The sequence below is a fragment of the Nerophis lumbriciformis genome, linkage group LG06 (assembly GCF_033978685.3).
Source record: "Nerophis lumbriciformis linkage group LG06, RoL_Nlum_v2.1, whole genome shotgun sequence".
NCBI classification, from domain to species: Eukaryota; Metazoa; Chordata; class Actinopteri; order Syngnathiformes; family Syngnathidae; genus Nerophis; species Nerophis lumbriciformis.
This window is the reverse complement of record NC_084553.2, coordinates 17,903,088-17,930,083: the sequence shown is the minus strand read 5'-3', so window position 1 is coordinate 17,930,083 and position 26,996 is coordinate 17,903,088. Positions and strand designations below refer to the sequence as shown.

Below are 26,996 nucleotides of genomic sequence, written 5' to 3'. Positions count from 1 at the left end.
CGACCACCACCTATCATTCATTCATCATTCATTCACCAGTGTGAGCGGCACCGGGGGTAAGGGTGAAGTGTCCTGCCCAAGGACACAACGGCAGCAATTTGGATGTCAAGAGGCGGGCAGCGAACCTGCAACCCTCAGGTTTCTGGCACGGCCGCTCTACCCACTACGCCATGCCACCCCAAAAAGGCATGGCAAAGTCTCTCTTTCTCAATTGCCACGAAATGCAAGCTCCTCTTTCCCCAAAAAGCAAGTGGTGTTTATCAGGTCTTTTAATATCTCACGATTTTCCTTTACATTGGCATTGTAGATGCTGATATTTAGTCTCCATTGTTCATTTAGAGCCAGATCAAGACGTGATATTCCAAACGTTTTTAAAGAAATCTGACCTTGAATGTGGGGGATGAGCTTTCATGTTTTACGAGGCTTCTTGGCAGGTTTTTCAGATCAGTATATCCCATTTGGATCCAAACACGGTCACTCGTTTAGAATAAAGACGCGTTTTTGTAGCACAAAGCTATTCTTTTCCAGTATACCATTCCTTTTGAAATGAACAAGTTATTTTCTGTCCTCGGACCACACACGTTTGAATCAAATCTGGCAGCTCTGGCGTTGGTCTCCCAGTATTAATGACTTTTTGCTTTGATTGAAAGTCCAGTCTTGAAAAATTCCTTATTTTAGAAATCAAATCCTCCATTTTTAGGGCGAAAAAGCATCACAGTTTGCGGGAAGCGCAGCAGTTGTTGTCTGTTGTTTTCTTCTTCTACTTCTTAAGGGTTAACAGGTGTTGGCAGTTCATGAACTTTTGAACTGCAAGTTCACAATATATCGCCCCCTACTTTGAGGCAGAGGTACTTGCTACCTCATGGCCTGCCTTTTCCCCGTGGCAACAAGCACGCGCCCCCTCGCACGCACACGCTCAATACACTTTTTGTGTAGCCGTGGAGGCACTTCCTGTGGCTGTGTTTTGTCAGTTTGAGCCTGTGTCGATGCCTGAGCTTACAGGAATAGTTGACAAACTAAAACCCTCGTCATATCCCACAGACCCAGTCCTTTCTCGCTTTTTTAAAGAGGTCTGGGACTCTATTGATTTTTTCTGTTAGGGACATCATCAACTTTCTGGCAGTGTGACCTCTTTTTGTAAAGGAGCTGTTGTCGAGCCTTTGATTAAAAACACAGGTCTTGATCCTAAAAGTTTGTCAAATTATTGGCCCATTTCTAAATTACCTTTGGTGTCAAAAATTTTGGAGAAATGTGTTTAGGTGCAACTGCAGCCTTTTTTAGATGAAAATAGCACTTCAGATCCATTTCATTCTGGATACAAAGCTTTGCACAGTACTGAATCTGCACTTTTAAAGGTTTTTAATTACTTGCTTTAAATGACTGATTCTGGCAGCTCTGCCATTTTAGTGCTTTTAGATCTCACAGCTGCCTTTGACATAGTCGATCACACAATTATTTTAGACCGCCTGAGAGACTGTGTGAGTGTCAGGGGGACTGCACCGTTTTACTGTGGTGTCCCCCAGGGATCTATTATGGGCCCCATCCTGTTTGCTCTTTATCTCCTCCCTCTTGGTGAGCTTTTTAAGAGACATGGAGTGTCTTATCATTTTTATGCAGACTGCCAAATTTGTATGCCGATTTCAAAAGGCCACGGCCCCCTGACACCCCTTCTCAACTGTCAATGCGACGTCAAGGCTTGGTTAGCCCAGAATTTGTAAATAATGAATGAGGGAAAAACGGAAATTGTAGTTTTTGGTCCGGCCCTCACTGACTTGGGACCATTGCAAAATTATGTGCGTCCCAAAGTCACCAGCCTTGGCGTCACTAAGACAGTGATTTTAAACTTGACAAACAAGTCAATGGCGTTTTAAAATCTTGTTTTTATCATCTTTGTCTTTTAGCAAAACAAAAACCGTTTTTATCTTTTAACCTTTTTGGAAAAGTCGTGCATGCTTTTATTTCAAGTCGCCTGGACTACTGCAATGCACTTTATGCTGGCATTAGCCAAAAAGCTCTCTTTTACTCACTCTTAAGGTCTTAAGTGTTGTACGTGCATACAAATGTTTTAAGTAAGATTTTTCTGTAAGATTATATTTCTCTTCTTTTTTTGTGAAAAAATTTACATTCTTGGATAGCATGTTGTAGTTTGGTTTGTGCATAATTGTAGCTGTTTGCAAATGCACCAAATCATTGAATTTCAATATTTTGGAATTTCATAAATAAAGTGTTTGTATGTTCTCTATATCCAACATTATGTATTATTCTGACTGATCTTTTTTGTAACACAGTTTTAGTGAATGAACTGTAATTTTGTAGTTATTTCCCCAGTTTTCTGCAGAATAACTCAGATACGGTAACACTAGCAAGCAGTAGAGAATTTGAAGTGAATTTTGGTCTAGAACATATTTTGCTTTATTCATTATAAAAAAAGATGTATTACCACCTTACGTTGTATATTTTTATATGAGATTTCCAGTTCATTTTATCTTTTATTACGCCCCAAAATGTTATTTATTTTACTCTTTCTATATATACTCCGTCTATTTGTACTTGTGTTTGACTCTCTCTTCTCCTGTTACCGAATTACATTTTAGTTTTACTGAGATTCAAAGATAGTCTGTTTTTTCAAACAATCTTTTTAATTCATTAATTTATTCTGTTATATTTGTATTAGCTTCAGTGTTATCTCCTGAACAAAACACAGTTATGTAATCTGCAAATAATACTAACTTTAAGTCCTTTGTAAGTTTACAAATGTCATTTATATAGAGATTGAACAATTTTGGTTTTAATATTGATCCCTGGGGTACACTGCAAAATATTTCCAGCGCTGTTGATATATTTTCACCTCGATTCACGTATTGCTTCCTGTTGGTTAATTAGCTTTTTATCCAGTTTAAGACCAGGCTTCTGATGCCATATCATTCTAATTTTGTAATTAGGATTTTATGATTAATTGTGTCAAATGCTTTCGTTAGATCCATAAACACTGCTGCTGCATACTGTTTACTATCTATTGCGTAATTTCTTCTGTTATTTTGATTAATGGCATTGATGTTGAAATGTTATCTCTGTATCCATTTTGGTTGTATGTGAGTGTTCCACTTTTATTCATGAATTTGTCCAATCTGTTGTTGAATAATTTGTCTATTATTTTAGAAAACTGTGGAAGTAAAGAAACCGGTCTATAGTTGGTACTTATTTTGCTATTTTCATTTTTGGGTGGAATTTTCCAGTTTGAAATGACAAATTGCTAATATACGTTAAAGGCTCTGAAATTTCTTCAATAACTTTTTTTTTATCGCTTTCATAATAATTTTCTTTAGTATTTTGATTATTTACTCTATTGTCACATTAACGATGAACATAGAGTTGGGATTTCTATCTACAGTCATTCCAGTCTTCAACTGAACCGGTAACTGGAATCCTTTGCACTAGGTTTGTTCCAATATTTATAAAGTAAATATTGAAGTGTTCCACCACTTTGTTCATATTGCCGTTTGTTATTTTGTAGGGTAGTCATTTTTAGCACTGTTAAAAATAATAATATTGAGTATGCCCCATCTAGATCTCATGTTATTTTTGTTCTTGTCTAATAAATGACTGTAATATTATTTTCTGTTTTTCGTAAAATGTTGGTTAGCTTATTTTTATACTTGCTGTACCTATTTTCTACCTCTATAGATTTTTGCGTTATAAAGGTTCTATATAATTGATTTTTCTTCTTACAAGCATTTTTCAGTCCTTTTGTCATCCATGGTTGATTGTTTTTTTGTTTTTTTTTGCTTCCTAGTTAATTTTTTCTATGGACAATGTTTATCATAAAGCGTCATGAAAGTACTGAAAAAAATGACCATATGCTTTGTTTACATCATTTTTACTGTACACATTATCCCACCATTGTTCTTTTAGAACATTCTTTTAAGGCCGTCACACTGTCCTCTGTACATAATCTTTTAAATGTCTGTTTGTCATCCATGTTCCTCTTCTTGTAGGTTCCAACATAGATTGTGAAAACTGGTAGACGATCTCTAATATCAGATATTAGCAGACCACTTGTAGTATTGTTATCAAAATCTTTAGTAAAAATGTTATCAATAAGTGTGGAACAGTGATTTGTGATTCTGCTTGGCTTTGTGATTGTTGCACACAAACACATGCTTTACCTGGTATCTATGAAAATGTCAATGTTATTTTGCTTATTAGGGTTCAAGAGGTCAATGTTAAAGTCACCACGTAAGAAAATTATTTTCTGGTTGATTTCAGTGAATGTTGCCCTAATCCAGTCCTCAAACATTTCAATGCTTGATTTAGGTGTCCTAAATACAGCTGATTAGTACATCTTTGCTCTTTCCATTACATATTTCAATGGTTATACATTCCAAAATATTATCAATCGTAAATGATATGTTTTTTACCACATGATGTTGCAAGTCCTTCATCACATACAAAGCTACTTGGTCCTGTTGATGTAGTTTAGTTCATACCTTTGTAGATTAAAGTCTATTCCTTTCTATCTTTAATCCAAGTCTTCGAGATAGCGATCACTTTGAATGGATCGTCGAATTGATCCAAAAAATGTTTGATATTGGTGTACTTTTTGTATAGCAGTTTGTTGTCGGATTCAATGCTGTTATTATATCGTTCGTCTGTATAATAAAAACAATTATTCCTGAACATGGATCTATATTATTCTCCAATTCCAAGATTTTTATATTCCATATTGCTAAAGGTAGGTGCGTTTCTCACTTAGGCCTTCAGTGATGTCCTACTTTGTCCGACTTCACCTCTCAAAATACCGTAATTTATGTCACCACATGGACACGGCTGGAGATACTATACAGAAACCCACTTGCACACTACTTTGTATTGATACCCCTCAACAGTGTACAAAACAGTCTATTTTTCGGCGCATTTAACATTCAATAAACCCGCTTCAGCAATTAAAAATATATCTTACGTAGTACTGTCAAAATTAAAAGAATTGTATAAAACAAATGGAACATGAAAAAATAAAGAAATAAGATATTTGAACTCACAATTTTGTAACACCAATTTGACGCCGTATAAGCCAGTGGTACCGTCGTAGTCGGTAGTTGGTCATAGTTTGTTGATTTGTGTGAAAGTCTCGGGCAAACCATTTCACCGCCAGGATAGCTTCCGGTGTCGGCCGAACTCGTCTCACAAGATGTAGTTTCTCTTAAGTATCCTTCTTGAAAATGGCTTTGCAAATATATATCTGCAACCTAATCAACATTTTGCTCTCCTTCTTTGTGAGTACCGGTGAGTTTTCTGTGGCTTTTTATGCCTCGTATGGCTCCGGTGCCACTTCCTGTTTTCGCAACGTGTGATTGGATACTCACTTGGGACTCCCAAGTGAGTATCAAATCACAGGATGTGTAAATGTCAGGGCCAGCTAGAAGGCCTTACTGACAACTCGTGATCTGATTGGCTATGGCAATTGTCTATCACCTGTATGTGTCCGTTCACTTACAGTGCACAGGCGCCTGCATTGTTGATTCTGAAGGCCCCGGGCAGATTTGGTACAGCATGGCAACATAAGCGAGCTGAATTCTGATTGGATACAAACTCTAACCTAAAAACAACAGCACTGGAAGTCGCATAGCATGACATGAAGAGAATATGAATACTTTTAGATATTTAGGGAAAGTAAATTAAAGGCCTTGCTGGCCTTAATGGCCCACCACTGGCTAAAAGTCTCAAATTTCATATTGGATTGAGTGCGGGGGGTGTCATGGGTGTGTGTCGCATGATGTTATCTTCTACAAATTCACTCCATACTTGGTGGCGATAACTGTGGTAAACTACTATAGTAGCTACAGCTGCTCCTGGGGTAGACTGACTGTTTTATGTGTGCCACCCCTGCATAACTAGGTGCCACCCCTGGTGGCACCTAGTCTGGATGAATAACCACTGACATCACTCTTATTTTAAAATGATAACGCTTAGCCGCAGCATTTAAATAAATAATCCTAGATGTGATGATTTTGTAAAACAGCTCCAAAAGATTTTGAGTTGTGTAGTATTGTTTTTAAATAAATAATCCTAGATGTGATGATTTTGTAAAACAGCTCCAAAAGATTTTGAGTTGTGTAGTATTGTTTTGACCTGTCTTTGGGTGTACACACACAATGTCAATGACACTTTGCCGGCCTCAAAATGATTACCGGTACTTTGACTGCATTCTTCCAGCACTGCATTTTAACTTCCAGCACTGCATTTTAACTTTAAAAACTTGTGGCCATTTTGTAATATAATTGTCAAAAAATGTATATATTAAAATACACTCCATTTAATGTTTGGATCAATGTGTTTGTACACATTTTAAACTGAAAACTCTTTTCTCCTATTTTACAAGACATTCATCTTGAAAACTGATGCCCATCTTGAATTTTCAGTTGGGTAACATGCTTTTCTAAAAAAAAAAAAAAGGGTCCTATACTTACTTTGTGCCAAAGTTTGTGCTTGTATCATCAAGTGAATGCCTTTTATGGAATATTGATTTATTCGGCCTCACTACTGTTCTTTTTTGGGAACACACTTCTTGTTCTCGAGTCATGTTTTGCAAGGGGTGTCAATCTCTGCTAAAGAAATTAGGGTTAGGGTGAAAACTACGGAAACTTATGGGGGCAAAAATATGCCGGACCAAGAAGAGGAAAACATAGATTTTTTTGTTTTAAATCGTCTGGAACAAACAAATCAATTTTATCAATAAAATCGATTTATTGCCCAGGCTTAGCAGGAACTTTAACCATTGTGTGTATCGTTTTTTTCGACTTCCGTAAAAATATTGTCTTGACCTGTCTTTGGATGTACACACACAATGCCAATGATACTGTGCAGGCCTCAAAATGATTGCTTTGACTGCATTCTTCCAGCACTGCATGCTAACTACACACCCTGTAATTTCCTGATCAATGCTAAGGTATACCTAGATGAATCATTAAAAATTATGAAAATACTGTCCTTATCAAACTATTTATATGCAAAGATGAGCTAAGAGTTCATTTTAATTATTTGGCATAGTAAAACGAGAAGATAAGATTATAAATCAATATTAAATGCACATTGTTTCTTACAGGTGGTCTATTATGTGTTTGCTGTATTTGGCATTTGGCTGTTTGAAGGAGTCATTAAACCGCCAGCACACATGAGGTATGAAGTCATCTGACTAAAAAACCCCAAAATGTTTCTGACTAATGATGTTTGTTTGCAATTTGAAAAGAGCTTATCAAACACATGATAGCAAATTTAGATAAAATCTTTAGATTACCAACTTTACCCAATACAGTATGAATATGTGTCATATCAAGTCCCTTAGTGAGTATAGAAAACCTTTTGGAGTGCTTGTCATGTGACACCTGGGATTATCCCCAAAACAACAGCCTGTCAGGTAAAAATATGAAAGAAGTAGTTAATTTCCAAAATCTTATTTTTGTATAATTGTAATCCCGCCCGATTGTAGCTGAGATAGGCTCCAGCACCCCCCGCGACCCCGAAAGGGATAAGCGGTAGAAAATGGATGGATGGATGGATGGATGTACAGTAATTCTTTAACATGGTGTCAAATATTACAATTCAAGTTTTCTCAATAAGAAAGTAGACCTGATAATTAGCGATCATCAATCTTCACAAATAACGTCACTTTCGTCACTTGATTGACTTTCACGGCACCCGAGAATCTTGTAAAATGACGGTGACTGCTGTGAGCTCAGTGTGAAAAAAAAACGACCGGCAGAATTGCAAGAAACACTTTTTATTTGATCAAACTCGTGCCGTACATGCTGTCAAATGTCTAAGGAACGACCGCAGAGTTCATGTCTTAACAATAAAAGTGCTGCGCCATCCTGCCTGCGCTACCAAAATAAGAGTCTCAGAAAGCTTGCGCACACAAGCTAGCAAAATACGGATTTTGCCTCCAGTGTGTTTCTTGTGAAATTTATAAAAACGAGTATCGAAGCTGGACAAATAAGATGCCAAAAAGCAACCACTTTCACGTGGTTTTGGACAGAAGGAGGAATTTATTTCTCTTCCATTTTAAAATGCGGACGTTATCAGCACTACTGTCTGATTCCAATCAATGCAAGTCATCAGAATCAGGTAATACACAAGTTTATATTCTTGTCTTCATGAAAGAAAGGAATCTTCAGTTCACTTCAGTTCAGTTCACTCTTTATGTGGTAAACATGCTTGTATTTTTAACACGTTGACAAAAACGTCTGTTTTATATTAAATGAATATAATTATATATCCATCCATCCATTTTCTACCGCTTAATCCCTTCGGGGTCGCGGGGGGCGCTGGAGCCTATCTCAGCTACAATCGGGCGGAAGGCGGGGTACACTATATATACATATATAAATATATATTTAAATTATATATAATACAAAGGTCCTGGGTTCGAACCCCGGGCTTGGGGACTTTCTGTGTGGAGTTTGCATGTTCTCCCTGTGACTGTGTGGGTTCCCTCCAGGTTCTACGGCTTCCTCCCACCTCCAGAGACATGCACCTGGGGATAGGTTGATTGGCAACACTAAATTGGCCCTAGTGTGTGAATGTTGTCTGTCTATCTGTGTTGGCACTGCAATGAGGTGGCGACTTGTCCAGGGTGTACCCGGCTATCCGCCTGAGTGCAGTGGGATAGGATCCAGCACCCCCCGTGACCCTGAGAGGGACAAGCGGAAGAAGATGGATACATACATATATATATATATATATATATATATACGTATATATATATATATATATATATATATATATATATATATATATATATATATACGTATATATATATATACGTATATATATATATATATATATATATATATATATATATATATATATATATATATATATATATATATATATATATAGTTTACAAAACACAGGAGAAGTTGTAAATTCCTTTGTGCTGGCACATACTTGAGAGTGTTTGGTGATGACTGGTGGAATGGTGGATGGGTGCTTTACAATTGGACGCATCATCAGTAGTGTGCCCCTGGATCACTGGGCGTTTCAGCCTTATCACTCGACGCCCTCTCCAGGGGTGGCCAGCCACAGGGTGATCGGCCCAGGGCTTGCGTCAATCCCAATTGATCATGAGTTGCTTGGTGTTGAGCAGCAGACTTCTCATGGGACTATGCTTGGCAGGGGCGTCCTTTTCCCTGAGTCAAGCCTAAGCTGACCGCATACCTCCTGGCTTTCTACTTGGGGACCCAACAGGGGTCTTTCTTCCTCATGAACAGCCACTAGCTGCCTCTTTCGACTGCCTCCGATGCAGCTTTGATGGCTGTACGCAGGCGTTAACCTCGGACTCCCAGGTCTACAAGCAATTTGGTGGTAGATCTCGCCACGAAGCCTCTGCAGCCCACCTCCACTGGACGGACCTCAGTGTTCCAGCCACGATGTTGTGCTTCAGCTGCAAGCTCGGCATAGCGTTGGTGTTTTCGCTCATAAGCCTCATCCACTGAGTCCTCTCAGGGTACTGTGAGTTCGATGATGAAAACCTTTTTTTTGAAGGGAACCAGAGCACCACGTCCGGTCTCAGGGTTGTCACAGCAATCTCCGGAGAAAACGCAAGCTGCCTGCCAAGATCAACCAGCATCCTCCAGTCGCGGGCTAAGCATAGCTGGCCTTGCTCAGGTGGTATTGAGCCGCTCCTAACTACCTTAGCCCCTTCTAGGACAAAGGTAATGGCCTGCTGGTGGTTGGCTGCTGGTGGTGGTAGGGAGTTGATGGTAACTCGTTTGTCCTCCAGGGTGGACACAAGGGTCTTTTAGACATGATTGTGACGCCACGGTAACGTCCTTGGGTGAGACTGGTTTTGCACCCTGTGAGGATGTGCTTGAGGGTGGCTGGCATGGAACAAAGGGCACACACTGGGTCTTCGCCGAACCACTGGTGAAGATTAACTGGTGTTGGAAGGATGTTGTATGTAGCTCTGATCACAAAGCTCAACTGCCTCGCTTCCATGACCCATATATCCTTCCAGCTGATCTTCCTCCTCTCCACACTGTCCCATCTCGTCCACTGACCCTGTTTGCCCAGAGAGACTGCCTTGGCCCATCTTGCAGCCGCCTCCTGGCGGTGTACTTCGTCCACCACCATCTTCCTCCGTTCTGGTGCTGTGGCCTTACTCCAAGCTGGGCGGGTAGCTGTTAGCCCAAAGCCTCCTCTTCCTTGCTGGACATAGCTCACAATGTCAGCATGTCTGAGGGCTGGTGTTGCTTTTTCCACTGCTTTAACTGGTCTCCATTTGCGCTCTGTCGCCAAGGTTGGTGCATTGTTGCTCACTACCAAGTCTCTGGATTCATTCAGTGTCATCTGGAGTCTTGTTTTTGCACACTTGAACGCCTCTGTGAGACTGGTGAGGGGCATCTTGAGGATGCCATCTCTGTAGAGGCCTATGGTGGTAAGGCATTGTGGAACTCCAAGCCATTTTTTGATGTAGCCTGTGACTCATCTTTCCAACTTCTCCACAGTTGAGATTGGGACCTCATAAACTGCAAGGGGCCAAAGTATCCTGGGTAGGAGTCCGAACTGCAGGCACCAGGTCTTTAACTTTCCAGGCAGTTGGGTGTTATCGATGGACTGTAGGCCACTGCTGATATCCTTACGTAGTTGTTGTACCTGGTTTTTGTCCTTCAGGCTTGCATCATACCACCTGCCAAGGCTCTTTACAGGCTGCTCAGACACTGTTGGGATTGGGTCATCTCCAATTAAGAATTTCAGGTCTGAGAGCACTCCCTTCACAATTGAGATGCTTCGTGACTTGGATGGTTTGATCTTCATCCGGGCCCAACTGATGTTCTCTTCCAGTTTTCTGAGAAGCCTCTTGGTGCATGGGACGGTGGTGGTCAACGTTGTAATATCGTCCATGTAAGCTCTGAGTGGGGGGGACACGCTGGCCAAAGTCAACCCGCTGACCGCCTACCACCCACTTTGAGGCGCGGATGATGACCTCCATCGCCATCAGGAATGCCAGGGGTGAGATAGTGCATCCCGCCATGACGCCTACTTCTAAAGCGCTGCCAAGAGGTGGTAAAGTCAGAGGTGGTGAAGCAGAACTGCACGTCCTGGAAGTAGGATTTAACCAGGGCTGTGATGGTGTCCGGTATGTGGAAGAAGTTGAAGGCAGACCACAGGAGTTCATGGGACACCGAACCAAAGGCATTGGCAAGGTCCAGGAAGACTACGTGGAGATCCTTTCTCTCAGCCTTTGCCACTTGGATCTGGTGCCAGATCATGCTGAAATGTTCTGAGCACCCGGAGAATCCTGATATTCCTGCCTTTTGTACAGCTGTATCGATGTACTCATTTCTTCGCAAATACTCTCCCATCCATGCAATGACACTGAAGAAGAGTGTGCCCTCAACGTTTAGCAGGGAGATTGGACAGAATTGGCTGATGCGGTATAGCTCGGTTGGTAGAGCGGCTGTGCCAGCAACTTGAGGGTTGCAGGTTCGATCCCCGCTTCCGCCATCCTAGTCACTGCTGTTGTGTCCTTGGGCAAGACATTTTACCCACCTGCTCCCAGTGCCACCCACACTGGTTTAAATGTAACTTAGAAATTGTGTTTCACTGTGTAAAGCGCTTTGAGTCACTAGAGAAAAGCGCTGTATGAATATAATTCACTTCACTTCTCCGTATCCTTCTCCTTTGGGATGAGGACTCCCCCTGCCCTACGCCACATTTTGGGTATCATCTTCTTTTGCCATGCTGTTTTCATGAGCCTCCAGAGAAACCTTAGGATGTCCGGTGCGTTCTTGTACACCTTGTATGGGACTCCATTTGGCCCCGGGGCTGATGCCGATCTTGCTCGACGCACAGCGTTTTCCACCTCTTTCCATGTTGGAGGGCCGATTGGCATATGATGTTCAGGAGGGTCAATCGGCGAGATATCTGAAGGGAAGGTTGAGACATTCATACCGCCTTGGGTCAGTGTGCGTTGCTTTCAGGTGATCCTCCAGGTCTGCCTTTGTTGTTTTAAGGGATATATATATATATATATATATATATATATATATATATATATATATATATATATATATATATATATATATATAATATATATATTTTTTTTTTTTTTTGTCTAAAAAAAAACTTAATAAAACTGCTTAACTTAATAAAAATAAACGTATTTCTTTAACAGGGGTATGTCCTGGGGATATGTCCTGCTTAACTTAAAACAGAATAAAATCAATGTGCAGCTATATGACAGAGCAGGTCTCCAACTTTTCTCTCTATGAATACGACTGACAAAAAGAGAGGTGAGGTTATTTGTTTCCTTAATATAACTGGCAATTGTGCTTTATTTCTGAAGGAGATCTCGTCTCGATGAGATTATTGTCTCAATGCTAATTTATCATTAAATAAAGCATCACACACACACACACACACACACACAGTTCATTAAATGAAATACATGACATGCCACTAATAGTTTTAAGCCACATACCTCTTCTCCTACGGAAAGGTGCAAACTGGATATGTAATATCTTCATTGAATGACGACGTATCATCGACCTCAGACCAATTGCACTAATTAACGAAACAAACACGCTCACATGAATATTGCGCTTATTGCGACCCTAGACAGCAGAACACTTCTGTTTTAACTTTTATACACATACTTTAGTTATCTACTGCACGGACAAGGTGACTGTTACGTGCATGTTGGCTACTGTGGCGAAACTGCTGAGTCAAAACTGTCGTCAGACTTCACAATTGATCTTTTTCTTAGATAGGGCACACGAACCCAGAACATGAAAACAAAATAATCGGCTCTGTTGGCCACTTACTTAATAAAAAAATACTGGACAAAGTGCGTCCCTTGACACCTCAATATGGATATGTTGTGGTAAACCACTAATGGTAACATAAGCTAACCGGTGGTGTTCTTGCTATATTTTTTGGTTTGAAAAGGGTGACCAAGTTGCAAACAGCCCCTTTACCTTTTCCAAATTTAAATATGTTATTTGTTCAATTCAAAGTACATTTGTACTACACTGTGCAACAGTGTTCTTATTCTTCTCAAATAAGGAATATATTTTGCATGAACAACATACATGTATACAGGTGAAACTCAAACAATTTGAATATCGTGCAAAAGTCCATTCATTTCAGCAATGCAACTTCAAATGTGAAACTAATATAAACTCATTACATACAAAGTAAAATATGTCAAGCTTTTATTATAATTTTCATGATCACAGTTTACAGTTTTTCCATCCATCCATCTTCTTCCGCTTATCTGAGGTCGGGTCGCAGGGACAGCAGCCTAAGCAGAGAAGCCCAGACTTCCCTCTCCCCAGCCACTTTGTCCAGTTCCTCCTGGGGGATCCGGAGGCGTTCCCAGGCCAGCCGGGAGACATAAGCTGTGTCCCAATTCATGGTCTGCATCCTTCGAAGGGCGAATTTGAAGGCCGTTATGTCACAACGCTGCACGAAGGCTGTCCCAATTCATTCAAATTTGAAGGCTCCTCCAAATGCAGCCGACGAATGCGCCCATATCACAAGATGCTTTGCGCACCTTTGTTCAACCCGGATCTTTTTGACGATGGCGGCAAATACAAGCAGCGGCACCGGCAGCGGCAGCGAATACACTTTCAAATGTAAGTATCCTCCGCAGGTTAGACTGTCCCATTTAACAACGGGTGACGCATCCTTCGGAGGTGCCTCCGAAGGTCCAGCCTTCTGAGGCTGCGTAGGCCGGGTCCTCCGAAGGATGCAGACCCTGAATTGGGACACAGCCACAGTCTTCCCAACGTGTCCTGGGTCTTCCATGTGGCCTCCTGCCGGTTGGACGTGCCCTAAACACACTTCCTAGGGAGGCGTTCAGGTGGCAATCCCGACCAGATGCCCGAACCACCTCATCTGGCTCTTCTCGATGTGTAGGAGCAGCGGCTTTACTTTGAGCTACCACCGGATGACAGAGCTTTTAACCCTATCTCTAAGGGAGAGCCCCGCCCCGTCCTTTCGGTCATAACCCAAAACTCATGACCATAGATGAGGATGGGAACATAGATTGACCGGTAAATTGAGAACTTTGCCTTCTGGCTCAGCTCCTTCTTCACCACAACAAATTGATACAGCGTTTACATCCATCCATTTTCTACCGCTTATTCCCTTTGGGGTCGCGGGGGGCGCTGGAGCCTATCTCAGCTACAATCGGGCGGAAGGCGGTGTACACCCTGGACAAGTCGCCACCTCATCGCAGGGCCAACACAGATAGACAGACAACATTCACACTCACATCCACACACTAGGGCCAATTTAGTGTTGCCAATCAACTTATCCCCAGGTGCATGTCTTTGGAAGTGGGAGGAAGCCAGAGTACCCGGAGGGAACCCACGCAGTCACGGGGAGAACATGCAAACTCCACACAGAAAGATCCCGAGCCCGGGATTGAACCCATGACTACTCAGGACCTTCGTATTGTGAGGCAGATGCACTAACCCCTCGTTTACAGTTTTTGAAAACCAAAATTTTTTGGATATTTTCAATTCAAAGTTTTCTTAAGCTGCAAGCCAAAATAATTACAATTATATCAAAAGTAGGATTTAAATCTCTTGAGTTGCATGTTATGAGCCTATGTCATATATTAGTTTTACCTTGTAAATCTAATTGCTGGAATGAACAAACATTTACACGATATACAAATGTTTTGAGTTGCACCTGAATGTAACCTCAAACATATTTTACATCAGCTAGTATTTTAAAAATCATCACTGATGATTGATAGGGCAGTATATCCACCACATATTACTTGAAGCACTAATAGCTCTGTGTTGTTATGGTCTAGGACTGTATGTGTGTATCCCCTAATGTTTTATTTCATGTTGTTTATGTTTGACTTACAGTGTACTGTCTAATACCACAATGGAAAACATCACATCAAACTTCAGCATTGAATGTGGCACCTATGAACAGCTTGGCTACTGGCCCAATAACTTTGATGACTTTGCTGTAAGTAACAAGATCTATGTTTTGTGTTGAATGCATTCCATTTACTCTTGTCCGAGGAAGCTTTATTGTGCTGCTGTTTGTATTTACTAAGGACGAGACTTCTTAAGCATGGCATCGTCCAATTCATTACTGTGCTAATCCTCTGTGTCTCTTATTGCTTTTTTCCAAATATTGGTCTTGAGTCTTGTACTTTGTGTTTTGTTTGTGGATTGGCTCTGTGTGAGTGTGGTCAAAGACAAGTCTTCCTGCTCACAGCTTATGTCTCTGCATCCTAGAGTTCCAGCCCTAACAGATCATTACATCTTTGACCCTACGGTGGATTATTTTGCAGCTGTAAAAATTAAAACAAAGTACAGACTGTTTGAACACTCCATTCCACAGAATGATATGCGGGACAAAGAACAACTTTGTTACGTACAATGTTTGGCCGTACTATCTAAGAAAACCGGCAAAATGTTTACAAATGTCTTAGTCGAAAACTGCAAGGGAGCTTACGAAAACTGGTACCACTGTACTTTGCTTTTTAAATGGGACTTTTTTAACACACTTCCTTGTTGTCTAGATATTGGGATTGGATATGCTTTGGTGTAAATTTTGCTCCACACTCACATTTACAAACTGTTTTGTTATAGCTTTGTATACTGGACCCCAGATGCAAAGGTGGGAGGCCGGTATTTTAACAAAAATTGTCTTTTAATAAAGGTATTTAACCAAATTTGAGAGACACCAAAAGGCAATGGTACACAGTAAGGTGTACCACTGTAATAATGAAAAAAAAAGTATTCAGCTCTGAGGCAGGACACTGGATTAAAACTGGGAAATGCCTAAATGTTACTATTTACCAGCTAGATGATGGTATAGTGGGAACGAGTGAAACATCTTAACACTTCAGTTAAACTCTTGGCACAAGGAGATCAGAAGGGAAACCCGTCAGTGTCTCGTGCAGGAACGGCTGCACGCGTCTCAGCTACTCACCCTCAGATGATAAAGAGTAGAAGTAATCAGCATCAGGTGCATCAACTTGCTCAGCCTCCAGCCAAAGCGAGGGTAACAGGAAAAGGGAATAAGAAACAAACAAGAAAACAGGCTTAAAATGAATGAAAAGCAGTGGAGAAAAACCAAAGAATGTAATATGTTTTTTTGATTCTGTCTGCTAACTGGTTTGTGTGTGGAGGCGTTTCCAAATCGCAAATGAACCCCTCCACGCTGTACCCTCTCCAAGAGTATATATATATATATACAAACCCCTTTTCCATATGAGTTAGGAAATTGTGTTAGATGTAAATATAAACGGAATACAATGATTTGCAAATCATTTTCAACCCATATTCAGTTGAATATGCTTCAAAGACAACATATTTGATGTTCAAACTGATCAATCAATCAATGTTTATTTATATAGCCCTAAATCACACGTGTCTCAAAGGGCTGCACAAGCCACAACGACATCCTCGGTACAGAGCCCACATAAGGGCAAAGAAAAACTCACCCCAGTGGGACGTTGATGTGAATGACTATGAGACACCTTGGAGAGGACCGCATATGTGGGTAACCCCCCCCCTCTAGGGGAGACCGAATGCAATGGATGTCGAGTGGGTCTAACATAATATTGTGAGAGTACAGTCCATAGTGGATCCAGCATAACAGTAAGAGTCCAGTCCACAGTAGGGTCAGCAGGAAACCATCCCAAGCGGAGACGGGTCAGCAGGGCAGAGATGTTCCCAAACGATACACAGGCGAGCGGTCCACCCCGGGTCCCGACCCCGGACAGCCAGCACTTCATCCATGGCCACCGGACCTGTGTGTCTCCCACTCCACAAGGGATAGGGGGGAGCAGAGGAGAAAAGAAAAGAAACGGCAGATCAACTGGTCTAAAAAAAAAGGGGGCTATTCAAAGGCTAGAGTATACAAATGAGTTTTAAGATGGGACTTAAATGCTTCTACTGAGGTAGCATCTCTAACTGTTACCGGGAGGGCATTCCATAGTACTGGAGCCCGAATAGAAAACGCTCTATAGCCCACAGACTTTTTTTGGGCTCTGGGAATCACTAATAAGCCGGAGTTCTTTGAACGCAGATTTCTTGCCGGGACATATGGCAGAATACAATCGGCAAGATAGGATGGAGCTAGACCGTGTAGTATTTTATACGTAAGTAGTAAAACCTTAAAGTCGCATCTTAAGTGCACAGGAAGCCAGTGCAGGTGAGCCAGTATAGGCGTAATATGATCAAACTTTCTTGTTCTTGTCAAAAGTCTAGCAGCCGCATTTTGTACCAATTCTAATCTTTTAATGCTAGACATAGGGAGACCCGAAAATAATACGGGTAATCGAGACGAGACGTAACGAACGCATGAATAATGATCTCAGCGTCGCTAGTGGACGAAATGGAACAAATTTTAGTGATATTACGGAGATGAAAGAAGGCTGTTTTAGTAACACTCTGAATGTGTGACTCAAACGAGAGAGTTGGGTCGAAGATAATACCCAGATTCTTTGCCGAGTCGCTTTGTGTAATTGTTTGGTTGTCAAATGAAAGCTAACACCGTATTTGCGTATGATGTCACCTAGCGGCAGCATGTAAATACTAAAGAGTGCAGGGCCAAGAACCGAACCCTGGGGGACTCCGCACGTTACCTTAACATAGTCCGAGGTCACATTGTTATGGGAGACGCACTGCATCCTGTCAGTAAGATAAGAGTTAAACCACGACAAGGCTAAGTCTGACATACCAATACGTGTTTTGATACGCTCTAATAAAATTTTATGATCGACGGTATCGAAAGCAGCGCTAAGATGTATATATATATATATATATATATATATATATATATATATATATATATATATATATATATATGAATATATATATATATATATATATATATATATGAATATATATATATATGAATATATGTGTATGTATATATATATATATATATATATATATATATATATATATATATATATATATATATATATATATATATATATGTATATATACATATATACATATATATATATATGTATACATATATATATATATATATATATATATATATATATATATATATATATATATATATATATATATATATATATATATATATATGTCTTAATAAGGTTATCCAAAAAGTAGTGCTCGATACCGTAGTAGAGCGCAATATATGTATGTGTGGGGAAAAAATCACAAGACTATTTCATCTCTACAGGCCTGTTTCATGAGGGGGGTACCCTCAATCGTCAGGAAATCTCCTGACGATTGAGGGTACCCCCCTCATGAAACAGGCCTGTAGAGATGAAATAGTCTTGTGATTTTTTCCCCACACATATATATATATATATATATATATATATATATATATATATATATATATAAATATATATATCAGTGACGTGCAGTCACTAGAGAAAGAAAAGAAAAAAAATGTAAAAAGAAAAAAAATTTATTAAATTGTTATGTATCCAGTGATTATACTATAAAGTTATTTTCCATTTAACTTCACCAGTTTTAGATTATTTTTATTCCAAATCGCTGAATTTTCACATTCGCCGTTCAAATACTGAGAAGAGACGGTGCGGTGAACAGCAGCCAGTTGACGCACGTCACTCAGTGCCTCAGCATGGATTCCGGACTCGGCTAACTGCTGGCCTGCTGTGCAGTGAGACCGTATTGCTATATGAACTATATTATACATTTCCATAGTTTAGTTAGCTGAGGTATATAATGTACAGTGTATTTTGTCAACAACTGTATGTGTGACGTATTTCTTGTGCTGAGCAATCATAAAACGGCTGCAAAAGACGCACTGGCTGAGGCTCCAGTAATCCCGCCTCCTGCACCCCCGCCGTAGAATTGTTATATCAACTAAAGCCCACACTTAAACTTTCCACGTGCAAGATTGAATCTATTTAAAAAAGTTATTTCCTAAGAAGCCAAAAAGTGCAAAAACAATAATGTTCGTGTTGAAGGAGTTGTGAATGACTGCAGGGCCACAACATTAGGTACACCTGCACACTGCAGGTGTACCTAATTCACAACTCCTCCAACACGAACATTATTGTTTTTGCACTTTTTGGCTTCTTATTAAATAACTTTTGTAACCTATTTTCCTGGGCTTTCCTCTTTGTGATGTTAAGTTCCTGTTATGCGCTGTTATACAGTATATGCCCATCCATCCATCCATTTTCTACCGCTTATTCCCCTTTGGGGTCGCGGGGGGCGCTGGAGCCTATCTCAGCTACAATCGGGCGGAGGGCGGGGTACACCCTGGACAAGTCGCCACCTCATCGCAGTACAGTATATGCCTTGAGCTCTTATTTTGAAGGCGCTAAGAGCGGAAGTGATGACACGTTTTTTTTGAAAGAACGTAAATAAAGTGGTCTTCGTGTAAACTGGAGCCTCCGTGTTTATTTTGTAGTTTCATACAGTATAGGCGACATTTATAAACCCTCGGTTACACTTTTTTAAATAGATTCAATCTTGCACGTGGAAAGTTTAAGTGAGGGCTTTAGTTGTGGACTTCATTTCTAAGTAAAGGTAAGACCATAATAACGTTTTTTTTATTAAATGTGCTTTTTTGTGTGCTACAGTTTGTATGTGTAAAGTTAAAGTTAAGTTAAAGTACCAATGATTGTCACACACACACTAGGTGTCATGAAATTTGTCGTCTGCATTTGACCCATCCCCTTGTTCACCCCCTGGGAAGTGAGGGGAGCAGTGGGCAGCAGCGGCGCCGCGCCGGGGAATCATTTTTGGTGATTTAACCCCCAATTCCAACCCTTGATGCTGAGTGCCAAGCAGGGAAGAATGCTGGTATGAGCTTTTAAACATAACCCGTTTACTGCTGCCAATCAAATGGTGAATAAGATACTCTTTAGGGTTCATATGTTTGTAAATCTGACTGTGATGAAGTCAGTGCCTCACCAGCCATGAACCTCACCGCACGTCACTGATATATATACATATATGTGCGTGTGTATATATATATATATATATATATATATATATATACATACATATATATACATACAAATATATATGTGTGTGTGTATATATATATATATATATATATTTATATATGTATAAGTATATATATATATATATATATATATATATATATATATATATATATATATATATCTGAACATAATGTACAAATATGTCTTGATGACAAATATCACTGCTGTTTATTTTCAGTCACGGTTGAATATAAACTTTATAAACCATATCTAGATTCACCGAGCACAACATTGGGTACAACTGCATACTCTCGGATTGCTACAGAGATGCCTTATTCCAAAATGGAATATATTCATTCTGTCCTTGAAATTCTACAGACAATACCCCATAATAACAATGTTAATAGTGTTTAGTTTTTTTTGCTAATTCATCATGAATAAAACACACAAAAAAATCACATGTACATATGTATTTTACAGCATTTCTTTAATACTTTAATTGTGCACCTTTGGCAGAGGACTGGGCGAAACTGCCCAAAGATAGGTGTGCCAAGCTTGTGGCATCGTATTAAAAAAGATGTGCGGCTGTAATTACTAACTAAGGTGCGTTGACAAAGTAATGAGCAAAAGCTGTGAATAGTTACAGTATGTGCATGTGATTTTTTTTAAATAAATTTGCATAATTAAAAAAACTAAAATTACAATGTCACCCTGCTAAGTTTGTTTGATAAATGTTGTGTTTGAATATGTTTTTAGTATTTATGTGTGTAATTGCTTGTATGGTCAACAAACTGCAGAACACCAAAGAAAGATGTATCTGTCTTCTGTTTCTTAGGCATCCATCATTTTGCTGTATGATATCATGATCATCAACAACTGGCAGGTCTTCATGGATGCATATAGCAGATACACCTCAGAGTGAGACAAAAACTAACAATAAATGACCGCAACTTTTTAGTTTTGTTGTTGTATGGAACTTAACTTTGTTTTACATTTCTCAGGTGGTCCAAAATCTACTTTGTGTGTTGGTGGTTCACCTCCTCTGTCATGTGGGTCAACCTGTTTATGGCGCTCATCCTAGAGGTTAATACACTTCTGCTGCACAGACACATGCGTTTAATGACACAAGTGGGACATTTTCACATGAAGCCCCCCCCCCTGTATCCATCCATCCATCCATTGTCTACCGCTTATTCCCTTTGGGGTCGCGGGGGGCGCTTGAGCCTATCTCAGCTACAATCGGGCGGAAGGCGGGGTACACCCTGGACAAGTTGCCACCTCATCGCAGGGCCAACACAGATAGACAGACAACATTCACACTCACATCCACACACTAGGGCCAATTTAGTGTTGCCAATCAACCTATCCCCAGGTGCATGTCTTTGGAGGTGGGAGGAAGCCGGAGTACCCGGAGGGAACCCACGCAGTCACGGGGAGAACATGCAAACTCCACACAGAAAGATCCCGAGCCCGGGATTGAACCCAAGACTACTCAGGACCTTCGTATTGTGAGGCAGATGCACTAACCCCTCTTCCACCGTGCTGCCCCCTGTAGTTAATTTATATTTTACATGTCTTATTGACGCAAAATGCTGCCCCTATGGATCGCCGGGCCCACACGCAGCGCGTGATCTGTGTATAGGAAGAGGCACCCCTGGACATAATACAAATGCAACATACTGTATGTAGGTGGAATACATAGCTACCAACTCTTCCGAATTCTACAGAAGCCTTCCAAAAATTGCACTCGTCTTCCGACATGCACGTTTAATTTAAATAGCCTGGATTGTGAAATTTTTGTAGGGCTATAAAACACTTAAGTCTTTATTAAGCTCGCAGTCAAAGTAGCATTGAAGACTATGGAGGTTAATTTGTGTCTTTATTACAAAAAAAAATGTTCATACTTAATTTGATACTGAATTCGCTGCAAAAAAGGAGCTGTCAAAATATAAGATAAAATGACTACATTTTAGGAAACAATATTAAAAACGCCTCGGGATCCCCCGGGAGGAGCTGGACGAAGTGGCTGGGGAGAGGGAAGTCTGGGCTTCCCTGCTTAGGCTGCTGCCCCCGCGACCCGACCTCGGATAAGCGGAAGAAGATGGATGGATGGATGGAATATTAAAAACTACTGAAATCCAAACACAGACATGAAGCTTCTCCTCACTCCAAGCAGGAATGCACGCTCCGGTTCGCTCCAATGATGTCGTCTCATAAAAATTTAAGGTCAAATTGTTTTGTCTCTTGCGGAGAACCGCTTGCCATGGCTTTGGATCTGAACTTTCCATAAGGTCCCCCTTTCTTTGTGCAAATCTGCTAGCTATTTTCAAGCCTGTGGTTCCACAGTAACTGGACGCCATGACACAGATTCCCCAAACAACGGAACGGGCCAAGTGTCAAAAATGTTAATCGTGCATTAAAAAAATTACGTTAACGCGTTATCGCATTAACTTTGACAGCACTATTATATACAATCCTAAATAAAAATAAAATTATCTTTAAAAAAAGCAAAGAGTGTAGATAAAATACTTTCAGTTGTTATATGCACAGAAGTGTTTTCAGTGTGGAAAGAAAGCACAACCTTGGATGATTAAAGTATTGCAGAATGCTAGTAAAAAGAAAAAAATACATTATACAAACAATTTATAAAACAAAGACCAAAAGTGGTAGAACATAAATATATACAAAAACAAGTTACAGCTGCTGTATGTCACGGTTAGGTAGATTGCTTAGAGGACGCTCGCATTTGATCATTGTGACCCGCCCTCTTCCTAGTTCAAACCTTCAGGATACGCACACACACGGAGAAAAAGAACAGCGCCACGGTGCAAAGGAAGGGTTTGGAGTGATTTATGGTCTTGCTCACCTGCACGATGACCATTACATCTGTTATTTAACATTCCGTGTGCAAAGGTCTCTCATGGGGCATTCTTCCCTCAATTCTCTAAAATTATTCAACAAGAGATTAGATACAAAAAACAAACAGTACATACTTTCAGACAGCCAATACAAATACAGAGAACATTTTTCAACATCATTAGCTTTGAGTGAAACAGCAGAAGAAATGACCAACGTTGCAGATTGTAAATTGTGTGCAGCTGCAGTATTTATAGACCTGGCAAAATATTCGATACAATCAATCACAATAACCTAATCAATTCATTCGATGTATAGGTCATTAAGGGTGTGGTTTTGAGTTGGGTGAAAAGCTACTTAACCAGCAAGTAACTTCACATGGAAGTTAGGAGATTACACTAATTACACTAGTTAGGAGATTACACTTCAGTGTTTAGATATTTCTTGTGGTTCTGGGACCAAAACTGTTCAAGCTATATATTATTCAATTTATATATTAACAAAATTGTTAAAAACCCAAAGGACCTGAAGTTAATATTATTCCCAGATGACATCATTAAATTCTGCTCAGGGAAAAACTTTGAGGAAGTAATGGAAACCGTTACAATAGAAAGGAATAAACTAAGAAGATGGTTTGATAGAACATTATAAAGAGCTACTGTATAATAGTTAACAACATTAGCTGGGAACTATACATTAAATACAGACAAGATAAAGTAGCAATAAATATTTAAATATAGAATAAAGTAAAATAAATTCTGAATCAAAAGTCATCCCATAGTCTATGCTGTTGTTAACTTAGATATGTCTAAGCTACTGTGTAGAGATATGGGGAAACTATTGTAAAAGTACACTTCATTCACTAACAGTACTGCAGAAAAGATAAGTTGGGATAATACAAAAGGCTGGCGATTGGGAACACACACATTCCTTGTTTATAAAATACTGAAATGTATAGATGTGTACACTTTCAAACTAGTAACATCATCTGCAAAGCAAAAAACAACAGGCTCCCTCAAAATGTACAACTTTTTTTTTTAATTAAGAGAAGTGAAACACAGGGAATCAACTGAATCCAAAATACTTGTATGCATTTAGTATATATGTCTGTGGAAATAAACTATGGAATGGATTAAACCAATAACATAAACGATGTACTATACAAACATGGGTTTGTTTAGGGGCGGCATGGCGTAGTGGGTAGAGCAACCGTGCCAGAAACCTGAGGGTTGCAGGTTCACTCCCCGCCTCTTACCATCCAAAAATCGCTGTCGCTTCCGTTGTGTCCTTGGGCGGGACACTTCACCCTTTGCCCCCGGTGCCACTCACACTGGTGAATTGAATGATGAATGACAGGTGGTGGTCGGAGGGGCCGCTGGCGCAAATTGCAGCCACGCTTCCGTCAGTCTACCCCAGGGCAGCTGTGGCTATGAAAGTAGCTTACCACCACCAGGTGTGAACGAATGATGGGTTCTACATGTAAAGCGACTTTGGGTACTTAGAAAAGCGCTATATAAATCCCAGTTATTAAACAGTATACAATAAGCATATGTCGTAAGATAGAAAATTAATATGGGACAGGAGTAGGATCAAATAAGTTTTGTTTCCTCCTACCTTTTTTGGATTTATTGAACTGTTAAGTGCAAGTGTGGTTGCTAGTTGTTAGGAGATCAAATACATATTAATTTATTACCTTTATTTCATGTGTTTTTCTGGAGCTTTTTTTTTTTTTACATTGGTCTTTCTCTTTTTGAGAATGAGGCTAACGTATAAAATTGTGGACTATATTTTGTTAATACTTATCTCTCCCACTGTATACAGTATACTGTATCTCTGACTCTTTGAACAGGTTTGTCATGGTAACCTCTGACCATAACTGTACATCCTCAGTTTTAAAGGTGAAAAAGCTCATCTTTTCTTCGTGTTTTCTGACAGAACTTTACGTACAAGTGGGATCGCAGTCACAGCTGCTCTGTTACAGACGTGGAGAGAATCCGCTATGAAACCTCTGTTCAACTCATATTTAAGTAGGTATACATTATGATGCTTATTGAATTATTAAGGCAGACCTAAATCTCCTGATGGTATATATTTACACACCTCCTCTAGAGAGCAGATCAAAGAACCAACAGAAGAAGAGTTGCTTTGTCAGCTACAACAGCACCCCCACCTGCACCTACACTGGGAGCACACATGACAGCCAAGTATTGTACTTTATTGGGATCATCAACAGTGACTTGAGGAAATACAATTTCCCAGATGTTAAAGATCAGTCATCGTTATATTTACAAGTTTTTCACATTGCATGTATTTATAAGAGCTGTTGACAACAATGGTGTCAAAAATGGTATCATGTCAACTCGTCTGGTCCCACTGTAGTATTTGTATTGTCTTTTTAGTTCTTTTTCTTTTGCATTGCTGTTATATTTGTGCTAAAAAGGGAGTGCAGTCTTATTTGTTGTTTATGAATGAAAATATTTGAAGAATTTTGGATATTGACAATGACCCAAGAAAAATTGATAACATTCAAAATAAATATTTTGATACTGATTTCAAATGTATGTAATAAAAAGTGATGACATTTAATTACTTTTTTGTGGATTTTATTTTATTGAAGGCCACTTGGGAAAACCTGGCGGGTCAAATCAAAATTGACTTCAGTCCAAAGTAGATTGCACAGGCAGGCTGCCCTGAGAATTTTTCAATGTTCCTATTCTCGTATGTGCTTAAGTCAAAAAGGTACACAGCATTCTAAGTCTGTCCTTGTGCGCCTTCATCCAAGATGTGCACTCTAGGTGGAGCAAGCCTTACATGTGGGCGTTCCCTCTCAAATCTGGACTTTGTGTATTCTCCAATCGACTCAAGTACTTTGTAAGTAAACTTAAGCAAACTCTGATGTTTGGAGTTTTCCCCATGTTGCATTTTTACCTCTGGTGTGTGAGAAAAGAAGGGCAAGCCATCACCTTTTAAAGCACATTAACGTTATATACTTGAAAGAACAACTGCAGGTGTGTTACGTTGCGCAGCACTGGGAGATAGCATGAAAGCTCTATGCTTACTGTCTTTAGTGAAAGAGCTTGGGAAAGTTGCATTTTTAAAAACTATACTTACATTTGATTTGCTGTTTATATCCTACCTAATAGTAATATAAGTTAAGGGGCAGAATTTTTTGTTAAATTATTTTAGACTACCTCAATGCATTAGTGTCGTTTCCCAAATTGTCCCACACACACAGTCTTTGTCCCACATTTGGTAAAATTGGAATCTGATCCCCCTACTTGGTGCTGGTCTTCTTAAATGGACACGACACTACACTATTTCGTTTTGTTTGTTTTAGATTTTGGGATGAACTGCCCCCTTAAGTAAGGCTGAAGCAAATAAATTGTAGGTTGAAAATGTTTGACCCTCTGGAAAAAAAAGTAATACCCCCCACACCCCACCCCCAAGTCATTGGTTCCTACCGGGTAATTAGTAGCTATTTAGATAGCAGAGGTAAATAAAGCAAGTAAAGCAGCTGTGTGCTGGGTCTAAAAAACATAACTTCAGAAACAATACTGTAGGATTTATGAATCCTAATTCCAATCTGCTGGAAGTGTGGTAACATTTATCTGGGCACCTGGCCTGCTGATGTAGATATCATCACGAGAATGAGGTTACATTATGGAGGTTAATTTGTGTCTTTATTACGTAATTATTTTTTTTACACTGAATTTTATGAACTGAATTTGTTTACACCATATTATGCCAACAATTTCATTGGAAAAAAAAATCAGTCTTTTAAAATTCAGTGTCTAAAAATGTGCTGCTCTAAAAAGCAAGACTCAGAGGGAGGTCAATCTCTTTTCAGTCATAAGAGACTAGTTTGGAAGGCAGGTGGATCATAACGGTTGTGCAACAAAACGAATCATAGATCTTTCTTCTTAGCTGCAAATGTTGAGCTTTTTAATGACATAGCCAACAAAATTATACAAATGAACAGTCAATATATAACAGCCTCTTTAATTATTGGAGGAGACCTTGATGAAGCCCCAAACTTTAAACTTGACAGATTTCCACAGAGAATTGACAAATCCATTATCAACCCAATAATTAATAATATCTGTAGTAAATTATCTCTGATAGACCCTTTTAAATGTCTTCATCCTGACACGAATAATTCATTTAGTTGGTTTCAGAAGGACAGCACGGTGTA

At 39.7% G+C, this 26,996-nt stretch overlaps 1 protein-coding gene across 2 annotated transcripts in view; it reads left to right on the top strand.

The window, feature by feature from the left end:
* tpcn2 (two pore segment channel 2) overlaps nt 1-25,390 on the top strand; it is a 151,312-nt gene extending 125,922 nt beyond the window's left edge. For both annotated transcript variants that reach the window (XM_061963836.2, XM_061963835.2), the window contains 6 exons: nt 7,103-7,176; nt 14,883-14,988; nt 20,784-20,866; nt 20,950-21,031; nt 24,740-24,831; nt 24,914-25,390. In XM_061963836.2, the coding sequence (XP_061819820.1) occupies nt 7,103-7,176; nt 14,883-14,988; nt 20,784-20,866; nt 20,950-21,031; nt 24,740-24,831; nt 24,914-25,001 (525 nt within the window). In that variant the 3' untranslated portion in view covers nt 25,002-25,390. The remainder of the gene's footprint in view (nt 1-7,102; nt 7,177-14,882; nt 14,989-20,783; nt 20,867-20,949; nt 21,032-24,739; nt 24,832-24,913) is intronic.
* Nucleotides 25,391-26,996: the final 1,606 nt, after the last annotated feature.